Here is a 19,217-nt window from a genome sequence, read left to right as displayed (position 1 = left end):
TCTCTTTAAAACCAGTATCTTAAGTTATGTAATGATATGATAACCTTATTTTAAACATAGTAAAATGATAGATCATTGTAAAGTTCATGGCCTTTGTAACACGTTTATAAATACGAGTATTTTTATGTTTTTTCTTCTTTTTTAGTGATAAAAAAATGCTTCATTCGTTCTGCGAATAACAGTTCGGAATATTTTTTATCAATAAACCAGAAGGAAGGTAGTATATATATATATATATATATATATATATATATATATATATATATATATATATATATATATAAGCAAAATGTTATCATGCATGAGAGAGAGATAGAGGGAGAGAGAGATCGTTTGTATTAATTTTCAAACCACTGGTATATAGATGGATCATCTCAATTGTGCGAGTGCGAGTGAAAGTGCATATATGACTTATTAAAAACAAAAAAATCGAATGGAGCTGTGTCGGGGCGCATGGCCGTTAGTTTAACGTGAAACGTTACAGACCTTGAAGGAAGTTCCTTCGAGCTACAGACCGACCAACTTATCTTTAAAGTTATATGGGAGCGCCATCATCGTATTTTTTTTTACCACAACTGAAAATCTCCAATGGAAAATTCTATCTCGACAAAATCTAATTAAAAACACACTAATCACCGTGCTGTCACGTCTAAGTCGTGAGCTACACTGAATGGAAATGAGCGAGAGCGCCAGTTTTGGCCGATCTGCGCTGTATTCTCTCCCCGCCAACCCGCTCGCCAGTGACGCAAACTCAAAGTCGTATCGGTAAAGCTGACCGTGAAAGTTATAAAATGACACCGCATTTCCGAGACTAATAGTTAGGTAGTTATTAAGGCAGAACGATATAGACCTTTTCGTTACGCTACAAATTTCTATTCTGGTACCCGTATCTTTCGGTGTAATTTTAAAGACGTTTCACGTCAAAAATTGTGATCTATAGAAGACATTTTTACAAAACCAACAATTCCAGATTATTTTAATATCATTACATAAAACAGTTTGTAAATATAAAATATTATAAGTATAATAGAAATATCCATGTAATGTTACACTTAAAATATAAATATATATATATATATATATATATATATATATAATAATATATTTATTTTTAAGTTTGCAAAACTCTTTGTACAGTAAAATTTTCACTAATGATGATGATCTAAAATCATACTTGATTCATTTTTTGTTGACTTGGATCAGAAGTTCTGTGAGCACAGAATCATTAAGTTTCCAGAAAGATGGCAAAAGGTTATTTATTAGGCAAAATGGAAAATATATAACTGATTAAAATTCATTCTGTGAATAAAGAAATTTAGTTTTATTTCACAATACAAATATATATATTCAAGAAAGACAGTATATGATGTAGAAAACATTTAATAAATTTATGTGGAACCATCAGATTGATGACATTATTTAGTGACAAATACAAAAAAATAAACTATGAATGGAATATTAATTTAGAAAAATTAAAAGCTTACTTTCCTGTACTGAATGAAGATATTGTATATGATGTATTGTTTCTCATAGAAAAAGTTACATTAATTTGCTGTATTGCACAATCTGTCCTAATTTTTCTTATGGTTGTGATATATCAAAACTGTGAGAGATATCAATAAAAATTGTTTTTTCTAAAAGTAATGATGTTCATTGTTTCACTATACTGGGATTGGTAAGAAAGTAATTTTGGTTTTTACAAATACATAATTTTATATTTGTTTTGAAGGACTTTTGTCAGTGTTATAATTTTTTTCTTTATACATTTAATAACTTTCACTTTTAGCATACTTTAGAAACAAATTGTGTGTAATTTTGTTTGCACCTGTTAGTTTATGGTCAATTTTAACATATACAAAAACGAACATGTTTGACATATTTTTCTTTTTTATTTGTGTTAAGACAAGAAAGCTGATGATTTTTATGAAGAGATATGGTAAATTTATGATACTGACTGTCTAACAATGATATTTATGATAATAAATATATAATATTTATAATATGATAATTTACGATATTGATTGTAGAACACACAGGATTGGTTTAAATATTCTTTCCTGAAGGTTTTTCACTCAAAGATGACCAGCATTCTTTTTGACCTACTGAAGTTGATTAAGATCAAATCATAGCCACAATTGAATCGGATCATCATATAACTGTCTGAGGTTAAATGTATCACTCACAACAATTATTGAAAATCAAATCAAATCAAATGTCTTGGACTCATTAAAAAGTTTGATATTTGGATTCTGCATGAATTGAAAGAGATTGACTTAACACATTGAATGAACTTTTCTGTAATGAATCATCAGTAGTGAGAAATGGATTACTTACAATAACATCAATCAAAAACGGTTACGGTCTAAGCTTGATGAACCAGCACAAAAAAAATATATTGCTATCAATTTGGTGGGATTACAAAGATGTGCATTTTTAGGTGCTTCCAAGGAGCTGAATGACCAATTTACATGTTTACTGCCGACCACTAATGAAATTGGATGAAGTGTCAAAGAAAAATGGCTACAATTGGCAAACGCAAAGAAATCATGTTCCAGCAAGATCCCTGATATAGCTCTGGATCTTGCACCATCAGATTACCATTTATTTTTAAGTTTACAAAACTCTTTCAGTAAAATTTTCACTAATGATGATGATCCTAAATCGCACTTGATTCAGTTTTTGTTGACATGGATCAGAAGTTCTCTGAGTGTACAATCATGACGATTCCAGAAAGATGGCAAAACGTTATCGGGCAAAATGGAAAATATATAATTGATTAAAGTTCATACTTTGAATAAAGAAATTTAGTTTCATTTCAAATTACAAAAACGAAATTACTTTCTTGCCAATCTAATACAATCAGTGCCTGTGGTGAACATAGTGGAGGTATCATTAGTAGGATTGAATATAACTAGTATTTCATTGTATGTGACACGTAGATATGCAATTCTATATTGGGTCAGTGAACAAGGCAATGGGAAATCAATCACTCTAATCCCCACTCTTCTTACTGAACCTGGCATGGGGTGATTATTATTCTTTGAATGGCTTAACCAAATCTGTGAGTGACTTTGTTTCATGTCAGGTCACAAAAATAAAAAGTAATAATAAAAAGATTTACTTATTATTATTATTACTTATACATCTAACCCTATGAGAAATTTTATATTTATATAGTAAGCATTTGTTTGTGTATGTTAGATAACGTAACTTACTGTTAAGACACATAAGATACACAAACAAATGCTCACAATATAAATATAAAACTTCTCATAGAGTTAGAGGGGGGGAAGAGGAAGGAACTCTTTTAAACTAAAAAAAATGAAGTAAATGTTGAAGCAGATGTGTGTAGTAATTTACAAACAACACGACAATTCAGTAAAGTTAAATCATTCTTAGTATCATAAAAATAGAATTTACTCTAATATGATGTATAAATGTACATACACAACAAAGAAATATTTCAAAATCTGACTGGAATTAATTAAAACAGTAACTATGGAGAATGGATATGATCAAAATTACATCAATAATTTACACAGATTGTAAATAAAAAAAGTATAAAATTTAAAAAACAAAACAGTACAATCTATTATAAACCAATAAAAATAATAGGGTCTCATGGGTTATACGACCACCACTATAAATATATAAAATAAAAGAAAAACACACACTTATGTATATAAGTATACACACACTTATATATATATATATATATATATTTTTTTTTTTTTTTTTGCAAGTGGTGGTTGTATAATCCATAATATACTAAAAATATTTATTTGAAAAATAAAAAAGTAACAGATCATTAGAAAAATATTTGCAAAAAATGTTAATGCATATGTTAGTAAAATTATTTAATGCTGCTGAATATTGGATCATATTTAATCATCACATTTCATACATGGAGATTAATAATTATGTATAAACAAAGATAATAAAAAATTTTTGTGTTTGCAATAATATTATATTTATAAATGAGAAAAATTTTTGTAAGTTAACAAACCATCAGATAAAGTATAAAAATGATGATTGTATAGACGAGAATCATGACTCACCAGTATTCTGCATTGGTAATCTGTGTTCATTCAGTATTTCATTATCTGAATGTGGTAGGATATAGTTATAATTATTTGGCACTACTTAAGTTTACATTAATATTACACATAGTTGTTTTAAATATTTTAATATGTATGTTTAAGTAAAAAGAAAAAATGTTTTGATGGATGATGTGAAAACAACGAAGTATTATGACAAATTTGGCAAGTAGTCAAAATATACCATACTTAAAATGTGGGTCACATATAAAAGAAAAAAGTGCTAATACATTAACTGCAGTTAATATAAGAATGCATAAGTATGCAGTTATAAGTATTTATACTTATAAAAGTATAAATACAAAAGTTTTCACATACTTATAAATAACATTAACTTTGCATAATTATAAAAATTAAAATATTTATTGTTAACTAATTTCATTCTGTAACAAGATAAAACAACAAATATAATATGCATGAGTAGTTCAGTTATTCATAACATTTATATCTTAAACTCACAAAAATTAGGTGTGCAGTTTTCAATGTATATGTCCGAATAATATTTACAAAATACATGGCCTTTATGATTCACTTATATGTATCAGTTAATGATACGATGAATAATGGAGTAATTAGTGTCCTTCCTTCTTTGCATAGATTTCCTTTGCACATACTGAGCAATTAAGATTGGAAGTAATTCACCACTGCTTTTTTTCAGATGGACAATCAGTAGGATGGAATGTAATTCTAGCAAATTTTAGATAACAAAGCAGTACAAATCTCGATTCCAATTTAACATTTGTTTGTTGGTTGTATTTTTTATTATAATTTTAAATAAAGTGATAGCAAATTTATATATATTTTTTCTTTAACCTATTTTCAATATATATCTTACACAACATTCAAAAATATTTCTACTCTTCCAAACTGAATTTTTCATTTAAGACCCTTACAAAAATAATCAAATTTACATACCGTATTTATTCGAGTACCCCCCCGCAGTTTTTTCTTGGAATTGGAGAGAAAAAATAATGGTGCGGGGCTTACTTGAAACATAGCCTTTAGCCAGGATAATTTATGTAAAGTAAACGTTTTCTTAGAAGTACCTAAATTCAATCACATAAATATAGTTACATTAGGCTTTCGTTTATCAATACTGGATGCTGCTTATACAGAATACATCCTTAATTATTAACATCCTGTTCATATTATCGATAGGAACGAAGTTATGGTATTTTTATAAAACTGTTTCATTCTTTATAGGCTACATCCAGTTCTAATGACACTACAGTTACAGTATGTAACCCATCGTCGTCTTGTCTATTCGCCATAGTCATTGTATTGTTTTTACTGTTTTATGTGCATTTTATCTCTTTAGTTTATCTTGTAAAGTTTAATAGGTGATTTATTTTAATTACGGATTTAAAATGAGTACAAAAGGACAGCGTCTACGATCTTTTACAGTGAATGAAAAACTGTGCGTTATAGAAGAGGCTGAAAAAATTGGAAATCGGCGGCAGGAAGAAAATTTGATGTAGATGAAAGCTGCATTCGAGACTGGCGTAAGAAGAAACAACTTCTGGTGAAGGGCACTAGTAATAAAAGGCTTTTTGTGGCTTAAAATCAAAATACACAGACATAGGAAAAGAATTGTATCACTTTGTCATGGAAAAAAGAAAATGCGATTATGCTGTCATGACAGAAATGTGTCAATCATATGCTCGTGAAATCGCTAAATCGTTGAATAAAGTTGATTTTAAAGCAAGCCGTGGATAAATAACACGATTTTTTGCATGAAATGATTTGTCAATAAGACGAAGGCGACCATTTCTCAACGACTTCCAGACGCGTTTGAATAAAAAATATTACATTTTCACAAATACATAATAAATCTTAGAAAAGATAAAGGCTATTTGCCTTTTCAAATAGAAAACTGATCAAACCCCCATGTATGTTGAAATGCCATTTGACAAAACCGTAAACAAAAAAGATGAAAAAAGTGTTACGGTTCACACTGGTGGCCTACTGATTCTGAACTAAACTAGTACTTACGGTAATCAATTACTAATGTAATATTAATATTTTAATTTAAATGAACGAATTACATGCTTTACTTTTTGAATATTTGCGTATTTTTTTATCATATCTGTTGCACTTTAAAATACTGTATACACTCGATTTTTTTTTTAGATTTTTGGTCCGGATTATCGAGGTGTGGGGCTTATTCAGGAGCAGGGGGTACTCGAATAAATACGGTACCTTAAAATTAACTGTTATTTTTTTAATCATTTAATTTCTTTGAAATTATCTTTATCTTTATCTGAAATGCCAACTTGATATCAAGAACTTATAGAAATTATACTGACCCAGATTATTGTGTTCTAACCCACCGAGTTGATCTAGTGGTGAACTCATCATCCCAAATTAGCTGATTTCGAAGTCAAGAGTTCTAAGATTCAAATCCCAGTAAAGGTAGTTACTTGTATACGGATTTGAATACTAGATTGTGGATCTCGGTTTTCTTTGGTGGTTGGGTTTTCAATTAACCCTACATCTCAGGAATGTTTGACCTGAGACTACAAGATTACACTTTATTTATATTTATACAAATCATCCTCATTCATCCTCTGAAGTAATACATTATGGTGGTTCCGGAGGCTAAGCAGAAAAAGAAAAAGAAAAAGATTATTGTGTCCTACTTTTATTAGTAAGAGATCCATAACATTTACAATACCATCTTAATAAATTTCTACATTTCACGTTTTTCTGAAAGATTTCAGAAAATAGTTACATTTATTTTAAATATTATAACCATAATAATATAGATAATGTCAAATAAAATGTAATAAAGTCCTGTAAATTACACAGCCAGTATCACAAGCAGCAAACATGCTAAATTTATAGAAAGAGTGGCTTCCCATGTTCTTTTTCATTGAATTGAATATATTATTCATTAAAGCATGTCAAGCCTACAGAAAGCAGATGATATTCAGATTGCTTAAGAAAGTTCTAAGTAACGTGGTTCTAAGTAAAGTTCTAAGTTAACGCTGTTAACAACAAAACTTGCTTTGTAGTGAACATTATTATTATCAGAGGTAGTTGCTCAATGGTACATCTTGTACCTTCAGTACTTCACTTGCACTACAATCAGAAGAAAGACTAGAATGGACTAGATGGAATGGACTAGATGTATGGTCGAACTGAGAATGTACAAGACTACACTTCATTCATACTCATATATATCATCCTCTGAAGTATTATCTAAACGGTAGTTACCGGAGGCTAAACAGGAAAAAGAAAGAAAGATGGAAAGACTAGATTGTAGAAAGCAATAAAAATTAATATATTTAATTCCGTTTTTAAACAATGCTGCATATTACACATCTTAGAAGAATGACGGCTGGAAAAATATTTTAGTAAAAGAGCATGAGTTCAGAGAACCAAAGAAAGAACAGTAAATATATATATATATATATATATATATAAAAGTGGAAAAAACATGAAAAAGTGGCTTGGCTGAAAAAGACAAGTGACATTAGCTGCAATGAATGAAATACTAATAGGTAGCACAAAATAAGAAAATATGGAGGAGATACAAAGTAGAAAAACAATCCTTATCAATTAAATCCTTGTAGCTACTTTTGTAAACACAAATATGTTTTCCTTCAGTAGTACAATGACCTTCAGATTATTATGTTTAAATTAGTTTGATTTAACAAAATAGAGAAAGTAAATTAGCTGTATATCATCTTTGAAAAAAATTCTGTTGTATGTTAAAAAATAAAACACATTTTCAATGTTTTGCATCATATTATTTTATTACCTAAAAAATAGAATCTCATCATTAAGTGCGAGAGATTCTTGTTTTCATAAAAAAAGACCTATATCTTTTAAATTTTTCAGGATTGTTACGTTTCAATTTTATAAATTTTAGATAATTTTAAGAGCTTTTTTAATAATCTTAGATCATTTTTACAGATATTTAAGTAATTATTATTATCTCCTACACCAGTGTGTTATATAACCAAGAAAAAATTATTTTAGAAATAAAACAGTCAACCTTTTAAAAATGTCAGTTAATTGTAGTATGATTAATGAAAAAAACATATGAGTTTTCATTATTATTCTATAAGTGTGTTTAAAAAACTTGTTTATAAAATTATATTACTTGTTCTTTTCTATATTATTTTAAGAGAGTTTTTATTAAAAACAGTTGCTACAGAAATATTTTAGTAAAAATATCTACGATAAAAAAAATAGGGCAATGAAATTTAAATAGCAAAAAGTGTTTCATTAATTTATTTTAAAAAACCCAGAAGAAAAATGATTTTTTATGGCTTTCCAAACTCCATAATTTCAATAACATAAATGGAAAAAATATGTACTTGGGATAAATAGGAATAATGAATGAGTTTGATGTGCATAATTATAGGAATTTAATACTATTTATTTACACCCAATTATTTACTGCCTTACTTTTTATTAGAAGAAAAATGAATTCTTTAGCGTATGAATAATTTTTTTAGCTAAACTGATCAAGATTTGAACATCTGGAATGTTTCAGAGATATAGATAGAAGTTACTGCCATAGATGTCGGTATTAAAATATTAAACATGTATCTACAGTGTTCTACAACTTTCCATTTTACAAGTTTTATATTAAAACAATACTTGAAATTAAAAACAAAATAAAATAAACCGATTATTAATTTATTATCTGCTTCTGATATGCATAAAAATTTATTGCTAGACATCCTATCATTTTTATTGTTACATGTTTATATTTATCATGTTTATAATTATTTTATTGCAATTCAGTTAACTTCTATTACAAAACTTTCTACTACATACACATTAATTACATAAGACTCTCAAGATTATCTTTTTTTCTTTTTCCCTAATTATAACAGCCAAAGATTAGTGTTAAACAAATATCATCTATATTTATCTGCAATTGATTTTTCTTATAAATCACTGTATCCTACACTTTCCCTCTTCCTGATCCTCAATTTTGTGTAACCACCTCTTTTAGAGAATATTCTAATCATCTGTTTCTCATGGTTCCCAATTTCAAGCACTTACAATCCTATTGTCTTCCATCCTTTTAATATTTCCCAGTCATTTCAGTTATTCTCTTCAAATTATTAATTTTTGCTTTATCTCAAGTTTTCTATAATATTATCACTCTATTTTTTCAAGTTTCTGTAATATTATCACATTTTATACTGTATCCATTCATATTTTCATCTACTGCTAACAATATTTTAATTTCCATTCATTCTTAATGCTTAATCACAAAAAGACATTACAAAAGAGTACAAGCACAAATATTGAGTTACTTATCAAAGAATGGGCACAAATATTTACTATATTTTATACTATTTACTGAATATTTAATTAATCTGTGAAATGCTAAAGATTGCATTTTATTTTCATGAAATCTTTCTATTTCTTACAAAATTGAAGTAAAAGCCAATTCTTTCATTTAATGCTTACTACCATGTTGGCCCACTGTCACAGTTATACATTTGTGTTTCTAGCCTAAGCTTATGCATTAACAGCTGAACTTGACATTATGAAATCTGCAGAACAAATTTAATTAGACCAAATGCAGTCACTTTCAATTTCTTCTTCCTTGTGATTTATTGGGGATATATTTTGGGAAAATATTTAAGGGACAGAATTACAATTAAAAAAGTTTTCTTATGAAATATTTTCTAGAATTATGACTGGAGTTTCCCTTTCAGCTAATAGATATATAAGCACTGGAAGCTGAAGGAACACAGAATAATTCAGTCCATAACTTATAAATGGAAATTAAAGTATTAAATTACATGAAAAGCAGATATATAGATTTGAAATTTAACCTGAGCTACTTTATAGTAAATTATTTTTTAATCAAAGTGAAGGAAAAATTGAGTACAAAATGGTATAATATTCTATAGATATGTAGGTAGAACAGATAGGTAGGGTGCAGTTGTAAAATTATTTTTTGAGCATTTGTAGGAATAAGACAAAACAAAATGTGTGGAAAATCTTACACAGATCTGTAATAACTGATAGTTACTTTTTTACTTTTTAAAGTAATAAATAAATGTAGGTTAAACGATTTAAAAAAATGTTATTTCTCATTATTATAACATAAGAAATGGAATAATATGAATACCAATAAATTCCTACTACTATTATTATGAGGGTGGTATTCCTATCTAAAATATATTGTATCTGCTTCAAAAAGAGAGAACAAGTTTTCAGAATATGGCTATCAAAATTTTGTGTAGTCAGTAAATACAAGCAAAGAAAAAACCAATTATATTAAACCAGATAACAGAACTACTTTCACATTACACAATAATGGTTCAGCGTACAAGAAAGCCTGCTTGTATTTCACTTTCTATGTTTAATAAATTACTTAATCTGAAAAATCATGATATACTAAAACATTTTTTTTACAAAAAATAAGAATATTTACAAAATATTAATCATTTTTTTTTTAATTGAATTAATCTAGTTAATAATATTAATCAGATAAACTTGAACTTTCTGTCAGTTTGTTTAATATGTTACTTAAATAAGTATTTAAGCATTTTTCTATCATCTTCAGAATTGTTCTAATAAATGAAATAATAGTCATTTATTTTTGTCAAAACATTTTAAGTATGAACAAATAAATGCATAGTAGTTCCATTCAGGGTGCCTGAGTGACTGTTGGCAATGCTAACAGTACAGTAGAGGGAAAAGTAACCTATGACAGGACATCATATGTAGCAAGAAGCTATCTACGATGTTATCCACCAATCTCCATGTCTCCCACATTCCAGCATTCCATCCTCCTGAGAATCAACTGAGCTTACTATATCGTAAGTAATAACTATGTTAAAACAATAAATAAATAAAATTGGTTCAGAATAAAATAACAATTTTGAAGATAATTGATAAAATATTTGAGTACATATTTAAATTCATGTTTAAAGAGTATGCAGAAAATTCAGGTTATCTAATTAGTATTATTTAAAAACTCATCAACAGAATAATATTTAACTTCATTGTGAATTTCAATGAACTTTAAGGCATTAATAGTTAACACATATGTAGTTACACATTAATACATAGTTAAGAATCTTGGTAATTTAATTTGTACAGTGCTGAATATAATATCACATGGATGTGAACAGAGATAAATTTGCTAGCAAACAACAGATCTTAAAGCTTTCTGATAAGAAAAACTTGTGTTAATTTATAATATTTCAATGCCACTCCGTTTCAACTGAGAAAAGACTAAGGATAAAAATTGTAAAACTACATTGAAATCATTTTTATAACTAATCCTCATTATTTATTCAAAAAGTATTTTAATGTTAAAAACTGTCAGTTTTAAAAAGTTTTTCTTACACTTTCTGCTGTTTTTTTTTTTTTTTTTTAAATTTCAATGTAGTTTTTTCTAATTTTTTTTTTATATTTGCTAACTTACTTTATGTTGCAGATTTTATTTGATGACTATATCATAATATAATAATAATTTTTTTTTGTGGAGGGAGGTGGAAATGCATTTACGCACGGAGTGTCGGACTCTCGCTGATGGTATTATCTAATCACTAACAGCAGACTACCGAATAAAACCACCTCCCGACTCGACCCGGAACCGTTTAACACATTACATCCGGTCGAGTCCTCCTGTACTACCCTGATTAGGTGCTACCTAATTTTCAGGACTATCCAGGTAAACCTTTTGGCCCTGAGAATGTTGCCGACGAATCGGGCTACACTTTCCCAGCTGCTCAGGTCACGGAGCATCATCGCATCCACGTTGTGGGGGCTCAGTGCTCCAAGATCCGACTCTAGTGTCCCTCAATCTGCAGCCCACCGAGCACATTTGAAAAAGGTGTGCTCAGCGTCGTTCCGTACACCGGGGCAATAGAGGCACGACGCTTTCCCTATCGGGGGACGACGCTTGACCCTATGACATGGAGGTATGCGCGGAAGTACCCGTGACCCGTTAAAATCTGGTTCATGTAGTACTCCACCTCTCCATGCCGTCGCTCCGTCCACGGTCTGACCAGAGAGATAAGCCTTGCGGTCCATCGTCCTCTGGTCTTGTGGTCCCACAACTCTTGCCATGCGAGGAACGTGAGTGCGTTCCTCGTTGGCAATGGTCAACCGGTCTTCGCCTGCCCATCGCCTCCTGTATATGACTTGACGCTCCCTTGCCAAAATAGCGACTCGCAAGGCTGCGGTGCGTTACACCTACGCAAGCCGCTTCCGGTTTCTTGCAACTCTTAATGCCTGGGCTTACACTTCTGACCCGTATTAACAGGACGGAATGCACTGTGGACATCAGCAATCGCCGTCTGCTGGCCTTCGGTCCGCTGACATTCGCCATGAGCCGCCTGAGCAGCTGCGGCTCTCGCAGCTTTGTCGAGGCTATACGAAGCTGAGCAGATCTGCTCAGCAGAGCAGAGTTTCCGGTCAATCATCATACCGAGGTACTTTGCGGCCGGCTTGGTCTCGACAACCTCTACCCCGACTCGCAGGGAGAGAAGGGTGTCAATACGCTTCTTCGTTAAATCCACGATCTCCGTTTTGCTGAGTGCTAGAGATAAACCATGGTCGTGGTCGTCCAGCCAGGCACCGACTCTGTGCATGGCTAGGCTGAGCCTCAGTTGGGCGCGCTCCACGTCGCGGTCTGCGACAAGTAGCGCAATGTCGTCAGCGTACCCAACCAAGACAGATTCTTCAGGCATTACCAGCCTCAGCAAGCCATCGTAGACGGCGTTGCAAAGATCGGGGATGAGAATCGACCCCTGCGCTGCCTCTCACGTGATTGCAGTCCTACGCCAGCCTGCCGCGGTTTCGTAAATGAGACCCCGGTTCCTCAGGAATGCGTCTACCATTCTGAGGAGGTATTAAGGCACATGGAACGAATGCCCCAGGGCCCGAATCATATCGCTCCACCGTGCGGCGTTGAAAGCGCTTTTAACGTCCAACGTAACGAGAAGGACCACACGCCGCGAAAAATGATTGTGGTCCTCTGCTCGCTGCACTGCCTCAATAACCTCTTGAATTGCGTCTAGGGTCGATCGACCCTGCAGGAAACCGTGCTGGTTAGGGGACAGACTACCTGCCTGATTCATCGCCGCAACCAGTCTTTTCTTTAACAACTTCTCCAATACCTTCCCAGCTGTGTCAAGCATACACAATGGGCGGTATGAGGACGGCGACTCTGGGTTTTCTTTGCCCTTGCGAATTAGCACAAGACGCGCGGTCTTCCACCTGGCGCTAAAAGACCCAGCCTTCAGACATGCATTATACATGTCTAGTAGAAGACGGGGCCTGCAGCGCCCCAATAGCTTGAATACCTCGGCCGTTATACCGTCGGGACCAGGGGCTTTTTTGCATTTCAGCGACCGTAGGACTCCCTCCAGTTCCTCCATCGAGGAGAGCGGGAAGTCGCCCATGTCGCCGAAGTCCCGCTCGGTACGGACCGAGTGGGCCGGGAACAACATCTTAACGACGTGCTCCGCTTTAGCCTCGTCTAGTGGAGCTGGTGACCGCGAGACCCCTAATCACCGATTTACTATCTTGTAACCCAGCCCCCAAGGGTCTGCATCCACGGTCTCCGTCAGTTCTCTCCAGCAGCGTGCCTTGCTCACGTTGATGGCTCGTCGGAGCCGCTTCTTTGCCGTCTTATACTCGGCTGACCTGGCATTTGTGTCTGTGCGATTCCTTGCACGTTGCGCCCACTCGTCTTAGTCGAAGACATTCTCACCGCAACTCGCAATCTCCGGTGTCCACCAGTACACGTGTCGTTTATGGTGCCTCGGACCCCCTTGGGGCATGGAAGCATCGCATACAGAAGCGATTAGCCGCATGGTCGAAGCAACTACAGCTTCAGCGCCAGCGCCCCCCCACCCCCCGTTGGTGGTGTTTTCAGAGGCTACCACTACTGAGGAGATCTTTTTTTGAATTTCTTCTTGTCGATTTTATTGATGTTGTATCTTTTCATCAGCCGTGGGGGCCCCGGGCGTTCTCGTGCACCATCTAGGACTCTAAATATTGGTGGTCGCTACTGGTATAATCCTCGAGAACTCTCCAGTCCTGGACGAGCGTGACCAGCTGTTACCTCAGCCCTAATGAGTCGATAGCGGACTTTCACCGAAAAGTTGACGCGCTGGAGGATGTTATCCTCGCTGCCGCTGGTGGGTTGATGGTAGCTGGGGACCAACTCCAGGGCGGTAGACTGGGGTATGGCGCATACCAACTCCAGAGGGAAATACATTGTGGACATGGCGGCACGTACTGGACTCCTCAATACAGGGAACACGACGACGTTCCGCCGCCCAGGATATTTGGAAACCATTACCGATATTTCCCTCGCCTCCGAAGAACTAAAAAAAGTCACTTCACCGCAGCAGATCCAAACGAACCCCTCACCTGCGTCTCCGAACTTGGGCTCTGCTGCGATACAGAATCCATATCCCGGAACTATTGGGAGTCATCACGGTCCCGGTACTGCTCGCTGATCAGCACCAAGTCGGCCTCCCTGTCTCTGGCTAGCTGCAGCAGCAAGTCATCAGCTAACGGACTCCTGTTAAGATTGGCCTGTAGTACTTTCAACATTTTAACGGAGCCTTCTTTTCGTCTGCTCCAGGGCTTCCCGGAAGACGACACTCTCTTTTTCCAGGTGCATGAGCCAATTGCAAAGCATTCACACCTTTTTCTTGGTAGCGCATGCACCGAGAGGAGGCGGAACACTTCTTAGCCTTGTGCTCCCCTATCCCATACTTATGGCAGAGCCAGCTTCTTTGTCAGGTCCCTTACATCTATGAGTCAGATGCCCATGCCCATACCCATGGAACCTGAAACACCATGGAACCTGTGCCCTGGGAATAATAATAATAATACATTGGACTAATTTCTCATAAATTTAACTATTTTTATCTAAATATATGATAAATATTGACTCTATACAGCTACACCTGTTTGCAAAAATTAATCAGAAAGAAAAAATTGAAATGTTGTTTCTATAAAAAGGAAATCTTTAACTTTAAATAAAAAAAGTTTTCAAAATTTATGCAATAAAATATTTGGTCAGAAGATCTTATCTAATTTTCCTATAGAAAGACCAAGACAAGAAAGATGTAAGGTCCTTTCTTGCTGACCAAAGTATTATGTTTTATTATACTTTGAAAATATTTCTGTTGTCTAGTTTGACTAACTTTAATATAATAAATGATAGTAAATTATTGTAAACTAATAACATGGCATAAAAACAATTATTTTATGTGATGATCATTATGTACTAAAATATTAAAATTGGATCTTAAATGTTCATTGTATTATTTCACGGTCTAAGATTAACTAAGAAGAACCTCAATTTTTTTTTTTTTTGCAGGTACAGACAAAATGGCAAAAACAAAGCAAAAAAAGAGTTTCATACTAGAAAATCTTCTCACAATTCTTACAGTAGTAGGTGTTTTTGGTGGAACAGCATTTGGCCTTATTCTTAGATCAGTTAATGATAAGTATGAAGACATATGATATTTATTTATTATTAATGATATTGATTTGGTTCTTAATATGTTATTAATTAATTAAACACATTACTCAAGACATATTTTATTTATTTATTATTAATGATATTGATTAGATTTTTAATATGCTATTAATTAATTAAACACATTATTTATCTCATATTACTTTTTGCAATATTTGTTTGAGTGAGTACATCTGTCAGTATTCATGTAACTTATAAGCATGATAGATAATGGTATGAGAAATAAATAATGTAAAAAATGTTTTTTTTTATGACTGGAATTTCAGATAAATTTATTAACTGTAGTAACTGCATTAACAAGAACATTAATCATTAATACAAAACTAATTACAGAATAGGGTGCCACCACAAAATAAAACTACATATTTTTAAATCTTATTTTGTTATGTTAACTTACAGCATAAACTAGATATAACCAGTTTATTTTTATAGCATATGTTAATTGTAAAAAAAAACTTTGAATAATTTATAAAATAAAATAATAAATCTTATGACTATTATAATCAGCCTTTTTTAAAAAATTAAATCAATTATAACAGTAATTCTTCCTTGGTTACCATGTTACTCATTACAAAGAGAAGAAGGAATATCTAAAATCAGTAATTGAACTGGTTACAACCAGTTTTTATTTATTAAATAGCCTCTATCTCCTGGTTAGTATGTATAGTTATAAGTAAAAAAATAGTATATCTAAGGGTATGTATATATCTAAGAGTATATATATATAAGAGTAAGGTATCTAAGAGTATATATATATATATATATATATATATATATATATATTGAATATGAATAATTAGAAATATTCAACGTGAAGTACTCCTGCTAGATAGAGGCAATGTTTATAAGGCTATATTGTTTCCCACAGAAAGGGGCACATTAATTCGCTGCTTTGCACAATTTGTTCTAATCCTTCTAACAGCTGTGATCCATATAAAGCATATGAGGTACAAGTGGCATTAATTAGAATTTTTCCTCTAAGAGTAATGATGTTCATTAATAGCCAGTCCTTGCAGGGAATAGAATGATAATGTTAATTTTAAGTGCTAAATATCACCTATTTATTTAATTATTTCATTACGCTTGCTAAGTTGATATGAAACATACAACTGGCTCAGTGAAGAAGGCAATGGGAAAGCACCTCACTCATCATGTCCCTTAATAAATTGGGCATAGTATTTGTTGTATTTGAAAATAGGTGCACCACTATCAGAGGTGACTGATGTTCATGTAAGTCATTCATCATAATCATCCTGGTTATGGTATCTTACATGTACATATAAGTTTGTAAACATGTTTGGCCATGTTAAAAATCCAGATTACTTAAATATACTTTATAAGAATGTCACATCTAATGACAATGCTGTGGATTTTGCGCAATTAATGATAAATCTAAAAAAAATTACATCTGTTAAATTTATCAAGTAAGTCATTTGTTTATTCCGTTAGGCTTCCACAGGAAACCGTTGAACCATGCTGCATGGTTCAACCATTGCATGCATGCTGCATCAATAGTACATTTTCTCAGTAAACATGTCTGCTGGAACCAGAAAAAATAATTTTGTTTCATTTTCTGTTTTATTAGAAAAATATAAAATAATTAATTAAGTAAAAACTATTTGTTAGTACATATTAATGAAAAATTAAGGCCATAAAACTTTTGAATCTAATTTTGTAATTGACAGAACAAATTTTCAACTGAAATTTTTCAAAAATTGTTTTACAAATTGTTTGGAATTGAAAAAGAGAATACGTTTAATAAATAGGCAAACTGGAATTTAACAAAAATTACATTAAAAAAATAGATACAAATATAAGGATATTCAATACAGAAAGAAAAATACAAATAGGAGTAACTTAAAATAATTTAGGGAAAATAATTCTTGATATAAACATAATAGATTATAAATTGGTTACATAGTATGATGTGAAAATTTTAAGAATACTCTCAGTTGATTAGAAATTTTCTTGTCAGGAATTATAAAAATATTTACTTGCTTGAAGTACAGTAATTTTAATTTTTGTATTTCTTTCCAACTTGTAATGAATAATAAGGTAATAATTTGGAAAAATTATTCTTTGATTTGGCCATGGAATTTACCCAATATTATCTTTTATTTTTGAGTTCATATTTTGTTGTTATTAATAATATTTTTTAATATAGGTAAACTATTTAAACTATTTTTCTAATTATTGTATGTGAATCAATAAATGTATTTTTCTTCATAAAGAATATTATAAAGTTTATTTTTTTTTTCAATGTAAATAAAAAATAATATAAAAAATAATCAATTACTTCAATAACATTATAAAATGAACATTTACCCAATGAAAATCTATTTTTTTATTTTTAATATTTTATTTTTATTTATAGTTAATAAATTTAACAAACTTTACCATTTATATTTTGGTATACTTGCAGGCAGAATGCTTTTTTTATTCTGTTTGTATAATCCAAATGTATATTCCATAAAAGAAAGCTTGTATATATCAATACGATTCAACATTAAGTTATTCATAACATTTTGGTGGCTGACAAGTTTGGAAGGTTAAGTTGCTGTCAGTCGATAGAAAGTGGAACAGGTTTTTGCTCTAATTTGAAATGGCTGAAGGTGGAAAGTATCCACCAATGAAAAAACATATACATGTATTTAAATATACTTAGCAGAAGAATGATATGTCATTAAAGCAAGCTGTTCATTAAAAAGCAGCCAGAACTGTATTATGAAGTCTGTTTCTTAAATTTAACCAACTTCTTTGAAAGTATTTCAATGCTAGTAAAAGCATGTAACTCATATAATATAGATTATAAGAGTGGGAATCTAACTGATGTAATTCAGGTGAAGATTACTCCACCTACTTATAAAAAAGTTAAAAAATTTATTACCTCTAGTCACAAGTTTAGGTGAAAGGAAGGGGAGGAAAAATCCTAATCATTATACATTATTCATGACTGAAGAGTTTATTATTCAGTAAAATACTTTCACACATTACACAATTCTGGGAATAAGCAGTGATTTTTTTTAAGAAACCTGAGCTATTCTTGGTCATTGTCTGAGAGAAAAGCAATCTTTTGCAACATATATTTGACCTGTTAAATGCAAAGTCATTAATTAATGTGTTGTTCCCATCCTGGGTTCAGGTTTCACAATCTTCCCAGTAATTGTGAGCAGGATGGGCATTTTTATCAGGAAGACCTAAGGACTCAAACTTTTTCTGTTTAGCCTCCAAAACCACTGTTAGGTATTACATCAGAGGATGAATGAGAATGATGTATGAATGTAAATGAAGCATAGTCTTGTAATGTTGTCTCAGATCATTCCTGAGATGTCTGGTTAATTAAAACCCAGTCAACAAATAACACCAGTATCCACAATCTATAATTCAAATGCCTTTACTATAAGAGTTGTACCTTAGAACTCTCGACTTTGAAATCAGCTGATTTACGATAACTAGTTCACCACTAGACCAACCCGGTGGGATACCAGGAAATCTTTAAACACTCCTTTGAATGGATCTGTTTATTCACTTCATAATCTTAGGAGGTTTGATTGAATGAATAACTGCAGGAGGTCTATCAGCCAACCTAAGTGGAGGTTCTAAACCCTGTTTGGTGGATGTAGAAA

The 19,217-nt window shown here is 32.1% G+C and overlaps 1 protein-coding gene across 3 annotated transcripts in view; it reads left to right on the top strand.

Moving 5' to 3' along the window:
• LOC142322381 (excitatory amino acid transporter 1-like) overlaps positions 1–19,217 on the top strand; it is a 138,327-nt gene that overhangs the window by 87,935 nt on the left and 31,175 nt on the right. For all 3 annotated transcript variants that reach the window (XM_075361401.1, XM_075361400.1, XM_075361402.1), the window contains exon 2: positions 15,430–15,559. In XM_075361401.1, coding sequence (XP_075217516.1) covers positions 15,430–15,559 — 130 coding nt within the window. The remainder of the gene's footprint in view (positions 1–15,429; positions 15,560–19,217) is intronic.

The sequence above is a fragment of the Lycorma delicatula genome, chromosome 3 (genome assembly GCF_047948215.1).
Source record: "Lycorma delicatula isolate Av1 chromosome 3, ASM4794821v1, whole genome shotgun sequence".
NCBI lineage: Eukaryota > Metazoa > Arthropoda > Insecta > Hemiptera > Fulgoridae > Lycorma > Lycorma delicatula.
This window is presented reverse-complemented; position numbering and strand designations above follow the sequence as displayed.